General features: G+C 46.0%; 1 protein-coding gene across 12 annotated transcripts in view; it reads left to right on the forward strand.

Moving 5' to 3' along the window:
* The window catches only part of eya1 (EYA transcriptional coactivator and phosphatase 1), a 314469-nt gene that overhangs the window by 18798 nt on the left and 269738 nt on the right, over window positions 1–25933 (forward strand). For 7 of the 12 annotated variants that reach the window (XM_072467575.1, XM_072467570.1, XM_072467574.1 and 4 more), the window contains exons 2-4: window positions 11519–11568; window positions 13081–13208; window positions 22250–22315. In XM_072467575.1, the coding sequence (XP_072323676.1) occupies window positions 13085–13208; window positions 22250–22315 (190 nt within the window). In that variant the 5' untranslated portion in view covers window positions 11519–11568; window positions 13081–13084. Of the gene's footprint in view, window positions 1–11518; window positions 11569–13080; window positions 13209–22106; window positions 22207–22249; window positions 22316–25933 lie in introns of those variants that run through there. The other 5 variants (XM_072467576.1, XM_072467577.1, XM_072467582.1 and 2 more) reach the window with 2 other exon arrangements.

A 25933-nucleotide genomic window follows, 5' to 3' on the forward strand; every position in this document is an offset into this window, starting at 1 on the left:
TCCGCCCCCCTCATTGGGGAAGTTCATACTCCCATAGGATTGTGGGATAGTCATTAGTCCCCAGCCAATCGTAGGTAGGCAGGTTATAACATCCCTCTCCCCCAAAGTCCAAGGAATCCACCGAAGACCCTGGCGAAGGAAGGCGTCAAACTCGTTTGGCCGCAGGCCGGACGCCATTTGCACGCAGCGCTGGATCAGGCGGCGTGTAACGAGACGGAGACCGGCGCTTCCGTGATGAACGGCGCGGTTGTACATCCACGGCCTGTGGACCCGAGGATTCCCCCTCTGATGCATCCTGTGTCTCCATCTCCGAGTCAGAGTCTGCTGCCTCCGTCATGTCAGCGTCTCTATCTCCATTCGGTCCCGTAACGACCTGCGCAGGCTTCGAGTGAGGCACCAGTGCAAGATTTTGAGGACTACCTTCCCTTGTCTCTGGTCTTTGCGGCTGTTGAAATGAGCTCCGGGGACGGGGAATCTTTTGAGGGGATGATCTTCTGGACCGGACGTGGTCAACATGTTTTCGCTGGAGACGACCCTGGGCTTGCACTTGGTAAGATATCGGGCCCGTTTGGCGAAAGATTACACCAGGAACCCATTGGGCACCACCAGCAAAATTCCGCACGAATACTGGGTCACCGGGCGCAAACTGCCGAATCGGACGATGCCGAGACAATCCCTGTCCCTGCCGTTCTTGTGTGCGGCGTACTTTTGCGCCAATGTCCGGGAAAACCATACTAAGGCGGGTGCGAGGTCTTCGGCCCATTAGGAGTTCTGCGGGAGCTACCCCAGTCACTGCATGGGGGGTGGTCCTGTACGTAAACAAAAAGCGAGCCAGTCTCGTGTCCATTGATCCGGAAGACTGCTTCTTTATGCCTCTTTTGAATGTTTGCACTGCACGCTCTGCCAACCCATTTGAAGCCGGGTGGTAAGGGGCAGTGCGGATATGGCGGATGCCGTTCATCTTTGTAAACCTAGCAAACTCCTCACTCGTGAATGGAGTGCCATTATCCGTGACCAGCACCTCGGGGAGGCCATGCGTACTAAATGATAAACGCATCTTTTCAATTGTTGCGCAGGACTTTGTCCCCTGCATCTTATGCACCTCCAGCCATTTGGACTGGGCGTCAATTAGTAGAAGGAACATGGATCCCTGAAAAGGGCCTGCGAAATCTGCATGTAAGCGTGCCCAAGGCCGCCCTGGCCATTCCCAGTGATGTAGAGGCGCGGCCGGCGGAAGCTTCTGATGCTCCTGGCAAATGGAGCAGTTTTGGGCCACCTTCTCAATGTCGGTGTCGAGGCCTGGCCACCAGACATAACTCTGGGCCAACATTTTCATCTTGGTCACGCCCGGATGCCTATTGTGCAAGTCTGATAATATCAGCTCCTGGCCTTTTTCCGGGACAATCACACGCGTCCCCCATAAGAGAATGCCGTCTTCCACGCTGAACTCTGACAGCTTGGAGGAAAATGCCCGCAACTCGCCTGGGAGCTGTCTATGCTGCCCACCATACAGGACTATGTGCCGAACCTTTGACAAGACTGGCTCTGTCTGGGTCCACTCACGGATCTGTGATGCCGTGACAGGCAAGGTGTCCATAAAATTTAGGGTTGCAACCACCTCACCGGTCGTGGGGGTCGACATGGGGCCGGTCGATAAAGGCAATCGGCTCAGTGCGTCGGCATTTGCTATCTGCGTACCTGGTTTGTGCTCCAGAGAATGCTCATATGCAGCAAGCAACAAAGCCCAGCGCTGGATCCGTGCAGAAGCAATGGGCGGTATTGGCTTATCCTCTCTGAAGAGTCCCAGCAGGGGCTTATGATCAGTCACGATAGTGAAATGGCGGCCGTACACATACTGGTGGAAGCGTTTCACCGCGAAAACCACTGCCAGGCCCTCCTTCTCGATCTGGGCGTACTTTTTCTCCGCTGCAGTCAATGTGCGGGAGGCGAAAGCTATCGGTCGCTCGGCCCCGTTCGCTATCTTGTGGGACAGGACGGCCCCAATACCATACGGGGATGCATCACATGTGACGAGCAAAGGCTTTCCCGGATCATAGTGGGTTAGTAACCCAGACAACGACAATTGTTGCTTTACCCGCCGGAAAGCGGTTTCTTGTGGCTGACCCCAAACCCAGGTGTGATTTTTCTTTAGCAGCAGGTGCAAGGGGGCCAGCGTAGTTGCCAGATTGGGGAGGAACTTCCCGTAATAGTTTACGAGACCGAGAAAAGAACGAAGATGCGAAGTGTCAGTCGGGGTGGGGGCATGTTGAATTGCACGCACCTTCTCTGCGACGGGGTGCAGACCCTCGCTGTCCACCCGATAACCTAGGTAGACTACTTCTTTTGCCTGAAATAAGCACTTTGTGTGACATAAACGGACTCCAGCTTCCGAAAGGCGTCTAAGGACAGCCTCCAGATTTTCCAAATGCTCTTGCTCCGACGTCCCTGTAATCAACACGTCATCTAGGTAGACAGCCACACGTGGTAAACCTCTCAAAATGCCCTCCATAACACGTTGAAAAATTGCGCAGGCAGAGGATACTCCAAAGGGCAACCGTGTATATTCATACAGACCCCGGTGTGTGTTAATTGTTACATATGGTCGGGAGGCAGGGTCCAGCTCCAACTGCAGGTAGGCGTGACTCATATCTAATTTTGTGAATGAGAGTCCACCTGCAAGTTTCGCGTAGAGATCCTCTATGCGAGGCATTGGGTATCGGTCGAGTCGGGAAACTGTATTCACTGTAAGTTTATAGTCGCCACACAAGCGAACTGTGGCATCTGGTTTCATTACTGGTACAATTGGTGCTGCCCAGTCAGCAAAACGGACGGGCGTGATAATACCCAAAGTCTCCAAACGAGTGAGTTCCCCTTCTACCTTCTCGAGCAAAGCGTAAGGCACTGGGCGCGCCCGGAAATAGCGCGGCGTGGCTCCTGGTTCAACTTGGATACGGGCTACGGCCCCTTTTATTTTCCCCAAACCAGGCTGGAATACCTCTGGGTATCGTCCTAGCACCTCAGTCAACCCTCCAGAAACTGTTTGGAGGATATGCTGCCATTGCAACCGCAAATGGCGCAACCAGTCCCGACCCAACAGGCTGGGCCCATGGCCACCCACTACGATAAGTGGGAAACGCCCCGCCTGCCGTCCATAGACAACAGGGGTCATTGTAGTTCCTGCAATGTCCAGTGGTTCCCCCGTGTAGGTGGCCAACCTGGCCTGTGTGTCAGTTAATGTAAGAGTCTGTATACCCTGCTTGATGCGGTCGAATGTCCTCTGGGCGATCACGGAGACCGCTGCGCCAGTATCCAACTCCATCTCAAGCGGGTGGCCATTGACCCATACTGTCACCTTAATGGGGGCCACACGGGGAGCTGCCACACAATGCAGCTGCAGGCAGTCGTCCTCCGTCTCCACGTCCTCAGGAGTGGTCGCCACAGGTTCATCCACATGGAAGGTACGGCCTCTGGGCTGGTCCCAGTTACGGCCCCTGGGCCGGTCCCAGTTTCAGTCGGAACGACGGCGCCTCTGGCGTCCCCAGGACCGCCGTCCGCGACGGGGTCGGCGCCTACAAGTCTGACACGGACATGGCTCCTCATCCATTGGCTCTGGAGAAGGCTCCCTTCGGGGAGGAATGTACGATGGCCACTGGCGTCGGTCCGGTCGTTGCCTCGCCCAAGGTACCGCAGGAGTGCGGGGGGGACGTTTTTGGGAGGAAAGGGTTGCGCCCCAAGGCATGCACTTCCATTCCCTGTAGCTCCTGTACTCCTCGCTCTGCGCTCTCTCGGGACAAGACTATTTGTATTGCCTGTTGAAAAGTCAATGTTGGCTCCGCTAACAACTTTCTCTGGGTTGCTGCATTGTTAATACCGCAAACCAAACGGTCGCGTAACATTTCTGACAAGGTCTCACCATAGTCACAGTATTCCGCAATCCCGCGTAGCCTGGATAAAAAAAATCGGCAAGGGATTCTCCAGGGGTCCTCTCAGCGGTATTAAACCGGTAACGCTGGACTATCGTGGACGGGGTTGGGTTAAAATGTTGCCCCACTATATTCACAAGTTCGTCAAACGTTTTGGTGTCCGGCGCAGCTGGGTACGTAAGGCTCCTAATCACCCCAAACGTATGCGGCCCGCAGGCAGTGAGCAATATGACTACCTGGCGCTCGTTTTCAGTGATATTGTTTGCCCGGAAATAGTAACGCATCCGTTGTGTGTACTGGTTCCAGCTTTCCAGCACAGCATCAAAAACATCCAAACGTCCGTACAGAGGCATGGTATAATAGAAAACAACTTCCAACCTGTATCCAACAAAAATCCAGGGAGGTGGCTTCAGCAGTGTAGACAGCTATTCACTTTTACCTTCGTCGCCAGTTTTGTAAGGGCCACGAAGAATCCAGCACGACTTTTAAGGATACAAAGTAATAACGTTTATTTACTATAATAATATATACATAACAGGAGCAGTAACTTCCCTTGCTACCTTCTCCTTCCTGCTGGTTCCTGAACTGGCCAGCTTATTTATACTAGGAGTTTCTCCGCCCCCCTCATTGGGGAAGTTCATACTCCCATAGGATTGTGGGATAGTCATTAGTCCCCAGCCAATCGTAAGTAGGCAGGTTATAACACCCCAAGAAGTGCTGTTGTCAGAGGGGTGGACTCAGGGTGGGGGAGGGGGGGTGGCTAGTGATCACCATTGTGGAGAGGCTCCGGTTCATCCTCCAGCACTCCCACCTCCCAATTGGTGCCTGTAGGGCCCTAGGACTCACCTCGGCATGGAGGGGTAATTGGATTGAGCTCTGGATGCCCATGCATCACCTGGCTGTGATAGCCCTGGCGGCTCCCCAATGTCTGCAACATGGTCCCAGTTACGGCCCCTGGGCAACATGCCCAGGGCAGGCCATGCAACATGGTGTTGATGCCCTCAGCGATGTCACTCTGTGAGCAGGCCATGCCCTGCAGTGCCTCGCCAATGTCCACCTGTGTCTGGGGCAGAGTCCTCAGCAACTGGGACATGCTCTGGAGTGCCTCAGCAATGCCCACCTGAGACTGGGTGATGCTCCACAGTGCCCCGGCAAGATCTACCTGAGGCTGGGACATGTCCCCCAGCAACTCACATGTTTTCTAGCTCCTTTGTAATGCCCACCTGAGACTGGGACATACTCCGCAGCACCTCAGAAAGGTCCACCTATGTCAAGGACACGTCCCCCAGCATTTAACGGGAATTTGTTGACGGGATGTGGGTGTTGCTGGCTGGGTCAGCATTTATTGCCCATCCCTGAGGGCATTTTTAAGAGTCAACCACATTGCTGTGGCTCTGGAGTTACATGTAGCCCAGACCAGGTATGGTCACCTTAAGACTTTTAATTCCAGATTTTTTATTGAATTCACATTTTACCACCTGCCGTGGTGGGATTCGAATCTGGGTCCCCAGAGCATGACTCCGGTTCTTTGGATTAGTAGTCCAATGACAATACCACTATGCCACTGTCTCCCCACGATATGCTGTTGAGGTGCTCAGCCATGGCCATCACTGACTGAGCTACATCTTGGATACCATCACTTATGGTGCTGATGTCGTGCTCCAGGCCTTCCAGTGTGATCGCCAACCTAGTAGTATCCGAGTATCCGAGGCTGGGAGAGGAAGATAAGGCAGGGTTGAAAGAGCCGGTAGGGGAGCAGGAGGTGAACGAGGCAATTGGGAGGATGCAGGCAGGGAAGGCAGCAGGGCCTAACGGGTTCCCCGTCGCATTTTAATCGAAATTTAAGGACAGGTTGGCACTGTTGATGGTGGGAATTGTGACATTATGGGAAATGTTCAGAATACAAAGGGTTAATTTAATATCATAGTTAACCACTAGGTGGAGCTTGATGCAGAATTATATAAAGCACTGACTCACAGACTTCTTGGAGAAGGCTGGAGAGGAGAACGTAGGTGTCGTGAGAGAGATCAGAGTACAGTTATAGATAGAGTGTAGAGACTAGTGTTAGTAGAATGTAGATTGTAGATTAGTAGATTATTGTTTACTATAGGATTAAGTGGCTAAGCTTTGATAAGTATTGTAAATAAATGTTAGCTTTGTTAATGAAGTTAGCTTCTGTGATCTTTGTGAACACTACAACATCCATCCTGATAAAAGAATCACAAAGAATACCACAGGAATGTTTGAGGATGCAATGGGTAGGGGTGTCTTGCCGTAAACGATGGGGCAGGCTTCCATCTCATTGTTGTTAAGGAAGGACAAGGAGACATTGGAGTGTGTGTCATATAGGCCCATATCTCTGCTGAATGTAGATGCCAAGATACTGGCAAAGGTGTTGGTGTTAAGGTTGGAAGGGTGTCTCCCGAAGGTGATTGGGGAGGACCAGAAGGGGTTTGTGAAAGGAAGACAGTTGTTCGTGAACGTGAGATTTTGTTGAATGTGGTCCTTTCACCAGCGGAGGGAAGGGATTTGATTTGATTTATTATTGTCACATTTATTAGTATACAGTGAAAAGTGTTGTTTCTTGCATGCTATACGGACAACACAAACCGTACATAGGGAAGGAAGGAGAGACTACAGAATGCAATGTTACAGTCATAACTGGGATGTAGAGAAAAGATCAACTTAAGACGAGGTAGGTCCATTCAAAAGTCTGATGTCAGCAGGGAATAAGCTGTTCCTGAGTCGGTTGGTACGTGACTTCAAAGTTTTGTATCTTTTTCCTGATGGAAGAAGGTGGGAGAGAGTATGTCTGGAGTGCGTGTGGTCCTTAATTATGCTGGCTGCCTTTCCGAGGCAGCAGGAATTATAGATAGAGTCAATGGATGGGAGGCTGGTTTGCGTGATGGACTGGGCTACATTCACAACCTTTTGTAGTTTCCTGCGGTCTTGGGCAGAGCAGGAACCATACAAAGCTGTGATACAACCAGAAATGATGCATCTGTAAAAGTTGGTGAGAGTCGAAGCTGACATGCCAAATTTCCTTAGTCTTCTGAGAAAGTAGAGTCGTTGGTGGGCTTTCTTAACTATATTGTCGGCATGGGGAGACCAGGGTAGGTTGTTGGTAATCTGAACACCTAAAAACTTGAAGCTCTTGACCCTTTCTACTTCGTTCCCATTGATGTAGACAGGGGCATGTACTCCTCTCTGCTTCCTGAAGTCAGTGACAAACTCCTTCGTTTTATTGACATTGAGGGAGAGATTATTATCGTTGCACCAGTTCACCAGATTCTCTATCTCATTCCTGATGGAGCTGGATTCACCAGATTCTCTATCTCATTCCTGATGGAGCTGGATTCACCAGATTCTCTATCTCATTCCTGATGGAGTTGGTACTGGCGCTGTATGCGGAGAAGTCATTTGATCGGATAAAGTGGAGATATTTGATGGCACTACTGGAGAGATTTGGGATTGGACCGAAGTTTGTGGCGTGGGTACAACTGTTATATAAGGAGCGATGGCAAGTGTGCGCACTAACACCTTGAATTCAGGGTATTTCGCACTGCACTGAGGTACGAGGCAGGGATGTCCTATGTCCCCCCCTTCTGTTTGCATTGGCTATAGAGCTCTTGGTCCTTGCGTTGAGGAGCTTGGGGCTGTGGAAGGGGATAGTGAGGGGCGGGGGTTGGAACATAGGGTGTCCCTATATTGTATATTTCGGAACCGAGCGGGTCGGTGGGGTGTGTAATGGAGCTGCTCCAGAGATTTGGGATGTTTTCGGGGTATAAATTGAATCTCGGGAACAGTGAGTATTTTATGGTCTCCCCGTCGGGAGTGGGAACAGGGGTGGGAGAGCTACCATCCACTTGGCAGCAACCCACTTTAGGTATTTGGGGGTGCAGGTGGCCTGGGATTGGGCAGGGCTTTGGACGTTTAATTTCACTAGTTGGTGGGAGGGTGAAGGCCAATTTGCTGAGGTGGGACAAGGTCTCTCTGTCGTTGACGGGCTGGATGCAGGCAGTTAAAATGAATGTTTTGCCGTCATTCCTATTTTTGTTCCAATGTGTCCTGGTCTTTTTACCTAAGTCCTTCTTCAGGGGGTTGTACAAGCTAATCTCTTTGTTCGTTTGGGGGGAAAGTGGCCAGGATTAGGAGAATGATGCTGCAGAGGGGACGGCAGATGGAGGGGAGGCGGGGGCTAGGCCTCCCAAACCTGCTGCATTATTGAGCGGCGAACGCGGAGAAGGTGTGGGGCTGGAGCAAGGGGAGGGGGGGGGGCGCTCTGTGGGTAAAGATGGAAGCGGGCTCTTGTCAGGAGGTCGGTGTTACAGGCGCTGGTAACGGCGCCGTTCCCGAAGGCCCCAGGAAAGTACTCGGTGAGTCCGGTGGTGGTGGCCATGTTGAAGATTTGGAGGCAGTTTAGACAGCACTTTAAGCTGGGGGCTGGGCCGGGCGGGGAGGGGACGGACGGACACGATTAGGGGGAATTATGGGTTTGAGCTGGGTAGGATGGATGCGAGGTTTTGAGGATGGGATGAGAAAGGGATCAAGGAAATGAAGGATTTGGCTCTAGCGAGGCAATTGATGAGTTTAGAGGAGCTGGGAGAGAAGTACGAGGGTGGAGGGGGGGTTTGAGAGGGGAGTCGCCTTGGCGATTTACAGAAGGACTGTTGAGGAGGAATGGGTGTCCATGGAGGGTATTAAGACAAAGTGAGAGGAAGAGCAGGGGGTGGCGCTGGAGGAGGAACTGTGGTGTGAGGTGCTGTGGAGGGTCAATGCCTCGACTTCGTGTGCGAGGTTGCGGCTGAAGGTAGTGTACAAGGCGCACCTCACAAAACCAAGGATGAGTGTGCGGTTCGAGGGGGTGGAGGATGTCTGGAGCAATGTGGGAGGGACCCGTGAACCATGTACATATGTTTCAGTCCTGCATGAAGCTGGAGAGGCTTTAGAGGATGGAGTTTCATACAATCTCGGTAGCCTTGCATGTGGATGTGGCGCCGGTCCCCTGGAAGACATATTTGGGGTGTCTGACCTGCCGGAGTTGCAGGCAGGTGCGGGGGCAGATGTCTTAGCCTTCGCCTCTCTGATCGCTCGTAGGCGGGTCTTGTTGGGGTGGAGGTCAGCTTCTCCACCCTGTGTCTTGGCGTGCTGGAGTTTTTGACCCTGGAAAAGGTGAAGTTTGAGCTGAGGGGAGTGAAGGAGGGGTTCTACAATTCTTGGGGTTTGTTGATCGTGCACTTTCGAGAGTTGGTTTTCATTGACTGTTATGGGGGGTGTTTCGGGTGGGGGTGGTTTGGGGATTTTTGTTGATTTGGGGTTTTTATATTGTCAAAATGTTGAAAATTTGTCGATTTAAAAATACTTTTTAAAAAACTGGTTCCAGAGATGAAGAACTTCAGTTTTGTAGAAAGTTTGGAGAAGTTGGGAATATTGTCCTTGGAGGAGAAGGTCTAGAGGAGGCTTGATAGATGTATTCAAAATCTTGAGGAGTCTGGACAGTGCAGGCAGAAAGAAACTATCCCTATTGGTGGAAGGATCAAAAGCCAGAGGGCATGGATTCAAGGTAATTCGCAAAAGAAGTAATGTTTTCATGCAGTGGGTGGTTAGGATCTGGAATACACTGCCTGGGAAGTTGATTACCAAAATTAAAGCACATGGTATAGGGTGTGATATACTGGCATGGATTAAGGATTGGCAAACAGGCAGAAAAGATTAAGGATTCGCAAACAGGCAGAAAAGAGAGTAGGAATAAACGGGTCATGCTTTCATTGGTAGGGTGTGACTAGTGAGATACTGCAAGCATCACTATTTGGGCCCTAGCTGTTCACAACATGTATCAATGATTTAGATGTGGGGGACCAAATGTAATATTTTCAAATTTGTGGATGACACAAAGCTAGGTGGAAATATGTGTTGTGAGGAAGATGCAAAGTGGCTTCAAGATGATTTGGACAGTCAGTGGGCAAGAACATTGCAGATGAAATACAGAGTGGAAAAATGTGAGGTTATAACTTTGCTAGGAAAAATGAATGTCCATTGTGGGTGGATCACTTTTACCCAAGTTGATAGGATCTAACCCCCTCGCCTTGGAGATCTTGGGCGAGCGCTGTTCAGTTCTGGTCTCCACAAATGGGAACCAGATGGAACGACACTCGGGGTCTCCCAGGGGATTGGAGGACCCCAGGTGCTTGCTCTCTGGGCAGGCTGGCACCCTGGCACTGCTGGTGCCACCTGGCACCTTGGCACTGTCACCTGGGTGACAGAGTGGCACTACCAAGGTGCCCACGTGGCACTTCCAGGATGTTAAGCTGGCATTTTCCCACATTGCGGATTGGGCCTGGGGGTACCCAACGTGGGTGAGGGGGGTTGTGTGGGGTCCTGAGAACCCCCTCCAGGTGAGTTGGGGCTTGGAGGGGGTGGAGGGTGGCGTTTGGGGTTCGAGAGATCGGGACGGCATGTAAAAATAGCATCTTAATCTCCTTCTGCCCTGAGGGTTTCCGGCAAGCGCAGCTCCTCTGTGCAGAAAACAGCACTAGGTGTGGCTTTGTTGGGGTATTCCCCGCTGAGGCCCTGTATCTACCCAATTGGATCATTATCTGAAAAATAAGTATTTACAGGGCTATGTGGAAAAGGTAGGGGAGTGGCACTAGGTGAATTGCTCCTTCAGAGGAGGAGGATGAATGCTTTCCCTCTGAGGTATAATCATTCTTTGATAATTAGTAAGATTTCAATGTTATTTGAAATTGTTATACAGCTTTATCTTAAAAAAGACTTGCATTTATATAGCCCCTGTCATGACCACAGGACTTCCCAAAGTTCTTTACAGCCAATTAAGTTCTTTTGAACTTTAGTCATTGCCGTGTTTCCGACAACACAATAATGACATCATGCCACTTTATAATCATTAACAAAATTACTTTGGAAATATTAGCAAATTGAAATGTACAGACTTTCTAATATCTGTTTTAGCAGTGAGTTCAAAAAACAATTACATCTGTGTAGTTTACTTTAAATTTAAATGTGTAAAGTTTAACGGCTGTGATCTGAACTACAGTAAAATTCATATGCTGACTTGAGTAAATTAACTAGCACGATAGATGACAGTTCCGTAGCTCGAGGAGGAAACAGGAATGGTATTTTGTTATGTGAGTGGAAGTTGAAAGACCTGAAGATGCTGGAGGTAAAATACTTCAGTTACTTCGGTTCAATAAGTCCAGCTTCCAACCGCTACCTGTTTTCAGCCAGTTCTTGCTGCTTACCTTTGCAAAACTCCTTTGCATGTTTTTTTGTTGGGGGGCTGGGTGGGGGGGGGGGGGGGGGTGGAGGAGGCTAATCCAGTTTGCAGCTGTCTAACCCAGTGATGAATCACCTTCTCATCATTTGGCTGCTTTCCCTGTTATGGGTGGAGAAAAGACCTGTAAGAGGAAATGGCACAAAAGATCAACCGAAAGACAATGTGACTCTGTTACACAGTCTCTTTCTTTTTTTCTAATAAAGGGCAAGAATGTTTTTTTTCAAGCTGAGGCCTATTGTTCAGGAATATGGTGAGCCGTGACACTTGAATAACAAGGAGTTGTTTTGTTCTTGACTGGCAGGTGAAAAAAGCTCGACCTGATTCCAATGTTTCAGATCCTCCAGGTTCCAGGTAAGAGCGTTGTTGAAATTTTACCCCATTCACTGAGATTAGACAGTGCCTGTGCTTGCTCTGCGTTTTTGTTTGAAAATATGCAATTATAAAGAATGATTTCACGAACATACCTTACAGTTAATATGGAAGAGATAAAACACTTAGTACTTCAGTGTATGTCAGTAAATTTGAAATATTTCAGGATAGTGACTGAGAATAGCAATAACAACATATATTCCACAACGTCTCTTGTGATACTTGTTATATCTTTCGCTGTGAGAGCAATCATTAGATTTTAAAAATAATGCGCCTTCTATCACCAAGTGCATAACGAATAATGAAGATCTCAAAGATGTTTCAGATCATGAAGTAATGACTTGATACTTCAATTCCGCAGTCTAGTTTTGACACGTCTTCCAGTTTCAAAAATCATAAAAATGAAATAACTATATGTGTACTTACCTCATAGACTAGCTGTTCAATTGGTTCAGCTTGATGTGAAATGTGGACTCAATCATAAACCAAATAGACACAAGAAATGTTGCTTAGCCCTCTCTGTTTTCTGAGATCAAATGGCAACTGAAGTACTCGAAATTACTAAAGCAGCCTAATTCAATTCTAAACTAGATGGGTGTAAATCTTATCCCTTTTCAATTGGTTGTGCTTTATATAATCCCTAAAGCAAACAAATTAGAAAGCATAATAATGTTTTAATATATTTCATGCTGGGAAGGAAACAAAGAAACAATTAAGTAGTTTGCCTGAGTAAACACAGTGCCTCATTCCGTGTCAATTGAGCACATAGTAAGTAAGTACTTGTGTTGTTGGAGCAAGCTAGATGGCTGATTCAAACTAAACTTACATATCATTTAAATATGTGGTATTCGTCCAAAACATAAAATTCATGTTATGTTAACGTTCACTTGAGGTTTTAAAATCACATCAAATAATTACAAAGAATGGTATAATTGTAGAATCATTAAGGTTTCAGAAGTAATATTTTAGGTTAAATATAGAACAAATATATTGATAAAAGTTAATTATGACAAAGAGCCAGATGATGACACTTAAGTTGATTTGTGCAAGGTCATAATTTTGATAAAATGTTTTGAATATTGTTACTAGGTGGCACTTCTGAAACCCTGATTGCTGGATAGGGTATTATGTCCAACAATGGGTTTCTGCATTCGGTTTTTCATATTATTTTCTAATAAAAATAATTTGACGGCGATACACAACTAACGCTGCAAATGTAAAATGTTTTGATTGTGTGGTATATTACATGGTATATCCTTGATTTCATAATTTACAGTTAAAACTATGTACCATTTTCAGATTTGTAAAATAGTCCTTTTAATACTTCATCCAAGTTGAATTTTTGTTGTAATGTATGTCAGTCAAAGATAGTAAATGAGTGCACTTTTCTCAAAACCATTTCTAAATGTCTTAATTTTGCCTGGAATTTATAATATAAATGTACACTTTTATAATAGTTTTCATTGAAATACAAGGACTATTTCTTGTTTGTAGGTCTATGGAAATGCAGGATCTAGCGAGCCCACACAGTCGTGTAAGTGGAAGTAGCGAATCTCCCAATGGTCCAAATTCCGACAACTCCTGTATCAATAATAATTCCATGACACAAAATGGCACAGAAGGTGAGGGCTTGATTTTCTTAATTATGTGGTCTGGTATAAAGCAAACCTGGGTAACCTGCATTCATTATTGTACTTGGTTTTTGCATTTTAAGCAAGGCCCATATGATATCAGATGCAATGATTTTTCCAAGTGATTTTGAGAATCTTATTGTTTAACTTCCAAATGCCCCTTTAACAGGCTCTTGCAACCAGATGAAAAACATAATATAAAATACTATTCGGTAGGGAAATACAAATTGTGTCAGAAATTATGGTTTATCAGAGAGACTTTTAAAAAGGAAGTTGAAAGTGGGAAATTTACTGTGTTTATTAATAGAAAAAAGTTGCAATACTGAACAAACAAAACTGATTCTTATTGCTTTCCAACATTGCTCTTCCTTTGTTGCTTGGACCCATCCTGCCAAAAATTATTTTTGGGATTTTTTAAAGTTCAAATGAAAAAGTATTCAACACATCCTGAAGTAATAATGTTATCACAAAAGTAGTTACCATTTTGCTGAAATATGTAGCCAGTTTATGCAGGGAATGCCTGCTCACCAGCCATAGAGAAACTAAATGATTCTCAGTGATGCCAAGATAAAGTTGGGAGATGATCACAGAACTGTAGTTTAGAAAATGGAATGCACGATGCCTACATTAAATAAAACTCTCAATTGCTCCTCGTTTGTCACCATATTAGTTTTCATTTTCAAGTGTCACAATACAATTGCTCCAAAAATATATTGAACTACATCTGTATACAAACTGCATCTTTAAAGGAATTTTCAATTATTTTTATATTTTTTAGAAATAAGTAAACATGCTAAACCTGTTGCTACTCTGCATCTTCCTTGTAGCAGAATTCTGATAAACCAGTTCACAATAACGTCCAGTATTATAGCCACAAGCATCTTGATAGGGGAGAGATCTATGTTAAGTAGTGGTTTTGCTGTAATTATATCAAATAACTTTCTTAAGATCATACAAATGTGCCATGCTTCACCAGTTGAAGGGTACAGAATCAATTCCACACATAACTGATTTTCCAAAATCTATGACCCTGCTGTGGTGAGGTGCTGAGCAGAATCTATGGCAAGTTAGTTCTAGCCACACATCTCCTAGCAACTAGCCAGAGTGTCACTGGTAGAAGCTAGGAGCAAATTGCGCACCTGCTCTTTTGGCTATGGGTTTAGCATGGCCTAAGGGTTCTGGAAAGATGATTAAGGAATTTGTTAACCAACCTAAAGTTTTAATGTTCAAAATTTCAGAAAACTGATAAGGTGCAGATCACCCTCTTTATGCTCATTGTATCAAAATGAGGGGAAAAAAAGACTAAGACAGGCTCTGAGATTGTGATACAAGATTAACTTGTGTCTGTTTGTTGTGATGCAGGCAGTACGAACCCATGCTGCTTGCAAAATTAAATGACAGTAGTGTGTAGCCCAGTGCTAACTATCCAGCTAAGTATCTGCGCACTTCAGCAGGGGCACGTGAGACTTGCACCACTTAAAGATAACCTGCATGACTTAAAGTCAGTTTGCACTTCTTGGTGCATTGTGGCTGTAGCAGGACTGGTACGGTTTGTGAGTCTTTGAGCAGGAAAAAGACTGTGAATTGGAGCAAAAAAGCAGAGTGTGTGCGTCAAGGTTCTTTGATGCAGCACTGGAGGCCTTGGTGCAGAAGGTGAACAGAACAAGAGAGGTCCTCTATCCACTGGGGGCCAGGACGTTCTGCAGAGGGACAATGAGAAGGCAGTGAGATCAGATAGCCACCTCTGTCAAAGCAAACAGTCTAGCTCCAAGGACCTGCATGCAGTGTAAAAGATGTTTTATGACCTTGCGCAAGTGGCCACGGTGAGCGAGTACATTTTCAAAAGCCATATCCTTACCAAAGGGCTGTTTAGCACAGGGCTAAATCGCTGGCTTTGAAAGCAGACCAAGGCAGGCCAGCAGCACGGTTTGATTCCCGTAACAGCCTCCCGAACAGGTGTCGGAATGTGGCGACTAGGGGCTTTTCACAGTAACTTCATTTGAAGCCTACTTGTGACAATAAGCGATTTTCATTCATTTCATTTCAATGACCCACCAGTCTCACATTCTGCTCCACTCACCAGCTCCCTTTACTCACTTACCCACATTCTGTATCAGGCATGGCAGATACCTAATAGTCATGGCTTCACCTCACACCGCACTGCTGCAGGCCTACACCAATATCTCTCAAACTTGCGCACAGTATCTGTTCAGCCATGGCAGGCAAATCACCCCCACACATTGCAACACTCAATGGGCAGGATTTTATACACCCTTTCACCTGTCTTTCCCTGAGGTGACCGCTGGACCCGGGGGTTGGCCTTTTGATTGGGTAGGAGGACCCCAGATTAAGTCAGGGGTAGGAAGATATGTGAGTGGCTTTCCCATCTGGATATCAATTGAGATCCTTAAGTGAGTCATGAATGTCCGTTTGATCTACAGAACCACTGCCACTTCCCTGGGGCAACACCTCAATAATCTTAGTATTGTGAGACCCTTGAAGCTGCTTTGAGCACTCACAGCCATGGTGGTAGCAGTGTGCATGGCACCAAGCTTGACTGCATGGCACAAAACATAGATCTCAAGATCTTGGTCACTAGAACTCGGACGTTGGATGACTTCTGCTATCAGCCATCAGACGCTGCATCACAACTGGGCCTCTAAGTGCTGTCGTGGGGTTGTCCACCACTTCCAAGTTGGAAAGGATGGGCTCCAAGCTCTGCATAAAGCCCTCTGCCAAATTAGAGCTGAATGTCTCCATGTTCCTTGACATTGACATCAGGCTCTGTGGCATGAACAAGAACACATATTTGTAAATTTTGCACTAATGCAAATGAAAAGATGTATGACGTAATTTTTAATATATAATGGTTTTGCATTGGAGGACATGATTTTATGAAAACGTCAAAGTGGAAACCTCTATGAACGTTATTCAGTTTAAAACAGATAAACAACATTTTTAAAAAAACATTCTTACCATCTCAATGAGAAAAATAATGCATGGACGAGAAAAAGCCAGTAGGTCAGATCAGTTTACTCCTTCTGTAGGCATTTTCTGAATGATTTCATTTTTTGAACTAATGTTCTTCAGAATTGAAAGGTTGAAGTCTTGCCTCATTCTTCTTCACTAAACTAGGAGAAACTCAGTTTAGCCGATCCATAAAATCCCAATGTTATCAATTGTCATTTTACTCTGCCGTTTTACTCTTTCACCAAAAAATGTTGCAGGTTTAAGGTTGAAACTTCTTTACAGCTTTTACTGGTGGTACTGCATATCAGTGCACAGGGGATACATTTTATCAGGTGTGAGAGATTGTTCCTGCTAATTTTCTTGTCCCAGATTATATATTCAGAAATATTGAACTTAGATGAGAGACAGTAAATGTGGTTTTACAGCAAAATCGAAATATCAATCAAGACTAAGTCACAAAATCAAATATAAATCAGTGGTTTACTACAAAGTTACCAGGTGACAGTTGAATCAATACTGAAGAGGTTTTTCCAGGAAATAAAATTAGATTTAGAGTATAAAATAATTGATGAATATAACAATAACATTCGTTAGAATGAGCACTCTCTGTTTTTGAGGTGTAATCTTGTGTTTCCCTCATGTACAATAGAATTATGAAGCTTTAGCTGAACAATTCTATAGATTATGAGGGAGTTCAAGCTCTCGTAATAGTTTCTTTATCCTAAAAGCTAGTATTGGCCCAGAATTTGTTGTCATAATGATGGCTGAACTATCAGCATTCAACATCTTTGATTTGATTTGATTTATTGTCACTTGTACCGAAGTACAGGGGTAAGTATTTTTCTGCGGCCAAGAGAAAGTACACAGTATGTACATTATAGACTTTGTACGTACTGTACACATTGCAGCTGTGAGCCTGAAAACAACTTCCGAATTTCTCACCTGCGGTTAAACACCAAGGCCGGGATTCTCCGGTATCCGGCGAGGCGAGCAGTACCGGCGCCAAGGAGTGGCATGAACCACTCCGGCGTCGGGCCGCCCGGAATGTCGGGTGCTAGGCCGGCGCTGGAGTGGTTGGCGCCGTGCCAACCAGCGCCAAAGGGCCTCCGCCGGCTGGCGTGAGTAGGCACATGCATAGGAGCGCCAGCGTGTTCCCAGCACTGGCCAGCGCGGAGGGAAAGAGTGCCCCCACGGCACAGGCCCGGCCACCGCCGGGTCGGAGAATCGCCAGGGGGGGTAGTGTGAATCCCGCCCCCGCCGGCCGCCGAATTCTCCGGCACCGAAAATTCTGCAGGGGCGGGAATCACGCCACACTGGTCGCGCCCCCCGCCCCCCCCCCCGGCGATTCTCCGGCCCACAATGGGCCGAAGTCCCGCTGCTGTCATGTCAATCCTGCCGATGTGAATCAAACCACCTACCTTATCGGCGGGACTGGCGACGCGGGCGGGCTCCGGGGTCCTGGGGGGGCGCGTGGGGTGATCTGGCCCCGGGGGTGCCCCCATGGTGGCCTGACCCGCGATCAGGGCCCACTGATCCGCGGGCGGGCCTGTGCTGTGGGGGCACTCTTTTCCTTCTGCCTCAGCCACAGACTCCGTGATGGTCGACGAGTAAGAGACACCTTCCCTGCGCATGCACGGGGATGACGTCAGCAGCTGCTGACACTCGCGCGCTTGCGCAGACTTCCGCTGACCGGCGAAGTCCTTTCGGCCCCGACTTGGCGTGGCGCCAAAGGCCTTTCCTGCCGGCTGGTGGCGCGCCAACCACTCCGGCGTGGAGCTCGCCCCTCAAGGTGAGGGCTTGGCCTCTAAAGGTGCGGAGAAATCCGCACCTTTGGGGCAGCCCAACACCGGAGTGGTTCACGCCACTCCATGCCGCCGGGACCCCCCACCCCGCCGGGTAGGGGAGAATCCCGCCCTTCGTCTAGCCCAAGCTGGCAGGACCGGCTGAAAACAGGCGGCCGCTCGACCCATCGGGGACCGGAGAATCGCTGTGGGGGCCACTGCCAACGGCCCCCGACTGGCGCAGCGCGATCCCCGCCCCCGACAAAAAACCGGCACTAGAGATTTCGGCAGCCGGCGTCGGAGTGGTAGGGAGGGATTCATGCTGCCCCCTGGCAACCCGCCGGGTCGGAGAAAACCCCCCCAAAATCCAGGACTTCTGTCTATGATTCTCTGCTGCTCTACATGGTGTGCATTTGAAGTCTCCACAGATGGAAATCATTCAAATTCACATGAATTGATATGAGCTTCCACATTTACGTTGTGAAAACTCATGAAGTTGAACCTTGTGAATGAAGTGTAACTGAATCTTCCAACTAGATGTCTACTACGTTCATAATTACTGCCTTCTGGCCTTGAAAAACAAATTTTAATTTGTTGGCTGTCAAATTTCTCCATTTTGATTTTAAAAATCCAGAGATTTTATACATAAAAATTATTTTAATGTTTGTTTATGGTGGTCGGAATTCTCCGGCCATTGGGATTCTTTTTTCCCCACCGGCAGCAAATCCCCGCCCGCCCGTAGGTTTCCCGACGGCATGGGGTAGTTTCAATGGGAAATCCCATTGACAAGCGGCGGGAGAACGGAGAATCCCACCTGATATTTCAGTTTCTACCTTAATGCCACGTGCATATACCGATCTTATTTCACTCTCCGTGAAATTACTTTCAGAAGTGAAAGCTTTTCATTGCATTTTAATTCCTGGTTTGCTGTCTGTAAGAATTTGTCAATATGATTGAGAGCTCAGCCTGCTCGATGACATCATTGCTATTGGATGCTGGAGATCTTCTATAATGCCAGAATTAAATCAACATGGGGAATAATAAAACCTTTGCCACTGAGATCACTAGATCTTTGTAGACAGCTTTATTCGAGGAAGTGGCAATGCAGTCACTTCTGACCGCAAAATAGAGATCATGAAGTTTTAATTTTCTGCAGTGAACCTCATTTCATCTCACCCTCAGTTCAGCTAATGAGTGTGTGCCATGTATCAAAATGTGATGTGACTTTAATAGAAGGTCATCTCTTCCATTTGAGAAGGTTTACTCGGTGCTGAACTAATAAAAATCTGTCTGTCATGCCATCAAATGTCACTTCACATCCCTATTGATCAGGAGTGATATAATATATTATGCATAACACTTAGAAAAAGGAGAATACTCCTTTTGTAAGAAAAAATATAATACAGTAAGACTATCGGCCCTTACAGTATTTCAGCAAGAGCACTAAGGATTTGTACTCCAGAACTTGCCATGTGCCTAGCCAAGCTGTTCCAGTACAGCTACAATACTGGCATCTACCTGGCAATGTGGAAAATTGGACAAGTACACAAAAAGCATGACAAACCCAGCCTGGCCAATTATTGCCTCAGCAACCCACTCTCACCAGAAAAGTGATGGAAGGAGTCGTGAATAGTGCTATCATGTGGCACTTGTTTAGCAATAACCTGTTCACTGATGCTCAGTTTGATTTCCACCAGGGCCAGTAAGCTTCTTATCTCATTGTTACGTTCTGATGCTTGGTCGGTTGGAGTAAATGCTCTAGATAACGTCTAGTTCATGACTAGTTAAAGGTTTATTGTTCAAAAACGTGGGTTAGATAACTATAAGAAAACTACCCACTATTATAAATTATCTAAGAGCTACTACAAATGTGACTATCCATTATGACGACTATCTCCAGACTCGTGAGGTACCAGTGTCACGTGGTTGTTCTCCACTGCCACCTGCTGGTTGGAGGTCATATCTATCACTATATACATGATTGCTTATGCATATCATCACACTCATTACAGCCTTTGTTCAACATGAACAAAATTTCAAAGATGAGGTGAAAGTGACTACACTTGACATCAAGGCAGCATTTCATCGATTATGGCATCAAGGAGCCCTTGAAAAACTGGAGTCAGTGGGAATCAGGGGAAAACTTTCCAAAGGTTGCAGTCATACCAAGCACAAAAAAAGATTGTTGTGGTTGTTGGAGGTTGGTCATCTCGCTGCAGGAGTTCCTCAGGAGAGTGTCCCAGGCCAAACCTTTTTCAGTTGCTTCTTCAATGACCTTCCTTCCATCATAAGGTCAGAAGTGGGGATGTTCGCTGATGACTGCACAATGTTCAGCAGCATTTGCGACTCCTCAGATGCTGAAGCAGTCCATTTGAAATGCAGCATGTCTGAGTTTGGGCTGACAAGTGGCAAGTAACTATTGCACCACACAAGTGCCTGGCATTTACCAAGAGAGGATCTAACCATCGCCCTTGACATTCAATGGGAGTACCATTGCTGAAATCCCGCACTATCAATACCCTGGGGGTTACCATTGGCCAGAAACTGAGCTGGACTAACCATATTAATACTGTGGCAACCAGATCAGGTCAAAGGCTAGGAATCCTGCGGTGAGAAACTCACCTCCTGCCCCTCCAAAGCCTGTCCACCACCTACAAGGCACCATCTACAAGGCACAAGTCATGAGTATGATGAAATACTCTCCACTTGCCTGTATGATAGCAGCTCCAACAACACTCAAGAAACTCAACACCATTCAGGACTTGGCAGCCTGCTTGATTGCACCCAATCCCACAAACATTCAATTCTTCCACCACCTACGAACAGTGACAGCCGCGAGCACCATCTCCAAGATGCATTGCAGGAACTCACCAGGTTCCTTCGGCAGCACCTTCCAAACCCACGACCACTACCATCTAGAAGGATAAGAGTAGTAGATACCTTGGCACATCATCATCTGGAGGTTCCCCATGCAATTCACTCACCACCCCGATTGGAAATATTTCGCCGTGCCTTCACTGTCGCTGTAAAACCCTGGAACTCCCTTCCTAGCAGCACTGCGGGTGTACCTACACTACATGGACTTCAGAAGTTCAAGAAGACAGCTCACCACCATGTGCTCAAGGGCAATTAGGAATGGGTCATATATGGTAGCCTAGCCAGTGACACACACATCTCAAGAATTAATAAAAAGAAGAGAATAGAGAATGTTGTGGTTTCCAAAGAAATATTAATTTATCTTAGTCTACGATTTGTTTACATGCCCTCAGAATTGAAGTCTTGATTTGTACAGTGGAGAGTAATTGCTGTTCTTGGTAATGTGAGACTAGCAGCATTTGTACAAGGAATGCAAAAAAATGGCAACATATTTTCATGTTGAATAGATAGCAGGAACTTGTAGTCTAGTCAAGACAGTAAATGTAATCAAATTTTACATTGCATTTTCATTTTTATCAAATAAAATTTATTTGTATTGCTGCTCCCCCCATTATTTTAATGTTTTGTCTATATTGTTGCTTTTGATATCCCCTAATTTTGATAGTTTAAGTTCACAATAAACAATGTTTTAATTCTACTTTCCGTGTATCCATCAACTGTCGTTATTATATTGCATTATAAATGCATTGCCAACTGTTGTCCGTGCTCACAAATATTTCTGACTAAAGTTGGAAGCATTTTTTAAAGGCATTTTATCGGGTATCCCGTAATATTTTCTTACTGAACAGACACTTATTACCAGAATTCAGTGCTAAGTGAAATGAGATGCATTGAACAAAGTACATATTTTGACTTATGAAGGAACTATTATGAGAGCTTAGTTCTTGAAATCTGTTATGGCCTTTAGAGCTATTCATTTGATGCTACATAATTCTATTGTACATTGGGAATCTCAAGATTCTAATTCTGAAATTTAACTGATGTTACAGCTGCAGTTATTGAATTATTATTTTGCATTTTCCTCATTGAACCTAACTTTATTTCCTAAATAACATTCTCCAATATTAAATTAAAGAAGACCTGATTATGAAAGTTGTAAAACACTGAATTCTCATTTACAAAGTTTTGATTTTGAATCCTAGCATTGATATTTCTATTTGGCTACAAAGCCGATTTTACTATTTTTCATCTGGGTTCATAGTTACAAAGAATTCCATCTGAAGACAGGAAACAATATCAGGGGCAACCTATCCTATAACACTCATCTCCTGCCTGCCAATTATTTTTAAACTCCTGAGAAGGTCAGTTCATTGTTTAAACTTTTTGTTTACAATTTCCCTTTAGGTGACAACATGACTATGCTCAGCACAGCCGACTGGTTGCTAGGTTCTAGTACACAGACCACTGCAGGTTTGTGTGGCTCTGGTACAAATATCACAAAGTTTGATTAACTCTTTGATGTTATGTGGTGTGTTCTCTGAAATGCCCTTTAGGTATGGTTGTAGGCTGGCTGTGTTTCTGTAGGCTTGCATTATATTTATGTTCATGGAAAATGATGTTAAAATTGTAATCCTGGGAATACATTATGTTGCCTGTTAGCACTGTAAAAATATATATGCTCTAAGCCTTTGTTTATGCATGTAGAATTATACCATATCAATAACATTATCAAACTCTGGTAGAATAAGTGACAATTGATTCTATTTTGTGCTCCACTAACAACCAAATTCAAAAAGCTTTTCTGACTAATAAGGTATTTTCAAACTGTTTACATTTCTTCTAAGTTTAGTGTTTTCTGTCGCAAACACATCCTCTAGCTAAAACAACTACTTTTCGAAGTTCTAATTAGAAATACAATATTCACAACGCTATTTAGCACGGTCACACAATGGTTAGCACTGTGGCTTCACAGCGCCAGGGTCCCAGGCTCGATTCCCGCTTGGGTCACTGTCTGAGGGAGTGCGCATATTCTTCCTGTGTCTGCGTGGGTTTCCTCCGGGTGCTCTGGTTCCCTCCCACAAGTCCCGAAAGATAAAGAATTTTTAAAAAAAAAATATTTAAATTAATTAACTAGTTGAATATGGCTGGACAGGTGATGTGCTGTTGCTGTATGATGATGGAACTGGTGGATCCCATTGAGACCGTCAGTGACCACATCTGCAGCAAGTGTTGGCTGCTCGAGGAACTTCGGCTCAGAATTGATGAGCTGGAGACCGAGCTGCACACACTGCGGCACATCAGGGAGGGGGGAAATTACCTGGACACTTTGTTTCAGGAGGCAGTCACACCCGGTAGAATAAGTACTGTTAATTTGGACAGTGGTCAGGGACAGAGTGGTGTGACTGCAAGGGAGGCAGGTAGGGGGATCCTGAGTTTAGGAGTTGAGGGGCCTCAGCCCTTGACCTTGTCCAACAGGTATGAGGTACTTGCTCCCTGTGTGGATGAGGAAGAGGGCTGTAGGGAGGATGCGTTGACTGACCGCTGCACCGTGGTACAGGAAGCCATTCAAGAGGGGGGGAGCAAAAAGACAAGTGGGAGTTGTAGGGGATTCTATAATTAGGGGGATTGATGGCATCCTTTGTAAGCCAGATCGAGAGTCCCGTATGGTATGTTGCCTGCCCGGTGCAAGGGTGAGGGACAGCTTTAATCGGCTTGAAAGGATTTTGGAGAGGGAGGGGGAGGATCCAGTTGTTGTGGTCCACGTTGGGACTAACAACATAGGTAAGATTAGGAAAGAGGACCTATTTGGGGATTATCAAACACTAGGGACTAAATTAAAGAGCAGGTCCTCCAGGGTTATAATCTCTGGATTACTACCCGAGCCACGTGCCAATTGGCATAGGGTTGAGAAAATTAGAGAAGTTAACACGTGGCTAAAGGAGTGGTGCGGGAAAGAGGGATTCCATTTCATGGGGCATTGGCATCAGTACTGGGGCAGGAGGGCCCTGTACCGTTGGGACAGTCTTCACCCGAACCATTCTGGGACCAGTGTTCTAGCGAATAGGATAAATAGGTTGGTCACAAGGACTTTAAACTAGCAAGTTGGGGGGAAGGGAAGTGTAAAGCTATGGACAGTATAATGGTTAATGGAGATCAAGGCAGCAGGTTACGTGACAGGTTATTATGTAGAGATATGGTTCAAAGACAAGGAAAATTAGGAGAAAGGGTAAGAGGAAAAATAATTTGCGAAAAGTTACTGATCAAGGTGTTAGGATTCATAACAAAGACATAAAAAACAGCATAAGTGTACTTTACCTGAATGCTCGTAGTATACGAAATAAGGTAAATGAGTTGATGGCGCAAATCATCGTGAATGACTATGATTTAGTGGCCATTACTGAAACATGGTTAAAAGATGGTCACGACTGAGAGTTAAATATCCAAGGGTATCAGACGATACGAAAGGATAGAATGGACGGTAAGGGCGGTGGTGTAGCTTTGTTGTTTAAGGATGGCATCCGGGCAATAGTAAGGGATGATATTGGTGCTATGGAGGACAAGGTTGAATCAATTTGGGTGGAAATCAGGAATAGTAAGGCAAAAAGGTCACTGATAGGAGTAGTCTATAGGCCACCAAATAGTAACAGGATGGTAGGGCAGGCAATAAGCAAAGAAATAACGGATGCATGTAGAAATGGTACAGCGGTTATCATGGGAAATTTTAATCTGCATATCGATTGGTTTAACCAGGTTGGTAGAGGCAGCCTTGAGGAGGAGTTTATAGAATGTGCCCGGGATAATTTCCTGGAACAGTATGTAATGGAACCTACAAGGGAACAAGCGGTCCTAGATCCGGTCCTGTGTAATGAGGCAGGATTGATTAATGATCTCATAGTTCGGGATCCTCTTGGAAGGAGCGACCACAATATGGTGGAATTTAAAATACAGTTGGAGGATGACAAGGTAAAATCAAACACTAGTGTTTTGTGCTTAAACAAAGGCGATTACAATGGGATGAGAGAAGAACTAGCTAAGATAGACTGGGAGTAAAGACTTCATGGTGAAGCAGTTGAGGAACAGTGGAGAACCTTCCGAGCGATCTTTCACAGTGTTCAGAAAAGGTTTTATAGGCCGGTAAGCTTAACTTCGGTTGTAGGGAAAATGCTGGAATCTATCATTAAGGAGGAACTAGCGGGGCACCTGGAGGGAAATTGTCCCGTTGGGCAGACGCAGCATGGGTTCACAAAGGGTAGGTCATGTCTGACTAATTTGGTAGAATTTTTTGAGGACGTTACCAGTGCAGTAGATAACGGGGAGCCAATGGATGTGGTATATCTGGATTTCCAGAAAGCTTTTGACAAGGTGCCACACAAAAGGTTGCTGCATAAACTAAAGATGCATGGCATTGAGGGTAAAGTGGTAGCATGGGTATAGGATTGGTTTGGTTAACTAACAGAAAGCAGAGAGTGGGGATAAATGGGTGTTTCTCTGGTTGGCAACCTGTAACTAGTGGGGTCCCTCAAGGATCAGTGTTGGGCCCGCAGTTGTTCACAATTTACATAGACGATTTGGAGTTGGGGACCAAGTGCAATGTGTCAAAGTTTGCAGACGACACTAAGGTGAGTGGTAAAGCAAAAAGGGCAGAGGATACCAGAAGTCTGCAGAAGGATTTGGATAGGTTAGGTGAATGGGTTAGGGTCTGGCAGATGGAATTCAATGTTGCCAAGTGTGAGGCTATCCATTTTGGGAGGAATAACAGCAGAATGGATTATTATTTAAACGGTAAGATGTTAAAACATGCTGCTGTGCAGAGGGGCCTGGGTGTGCTGGTGCACGAGTCGCAAAAAGTTGGTGTGCAGGTGCAACAGGTGATTAAGAAGGCTAATCGAGTTTTGTCTTTCATTGCTAGAGGGATGGAGTTCAAGACTAGGGAGGTTATGCTGCAATTGTATCGGGTGTTGGTGAGGCCGCATCTGGAGTATTGTGTTCAGTTTTGGTCTCCTTACCTGAGAAAGGACATATTGGCACTGGAGGGAGTGCAGGGGAGATTCACTAGGTTGATCCCAGAGTTGAGGGGATTAGATTATG

Source organism: Scyliorhinus torazame, chromosome 11 (genome assembly GCF_047496885.1).
Source record: "Scyliorhinus torazame isolate Kashiwa2021f chromosome 11, sScyTor2.1, whole genome shotgun sequence".
NCBI classification, from domain to species: Eukaryota; Metazoa; Chordata; class Chondrichthyes; order Carcharhiniformes; family Scyliorhinidae; genus Scyliorhinus; species Scyliorhinus torazame.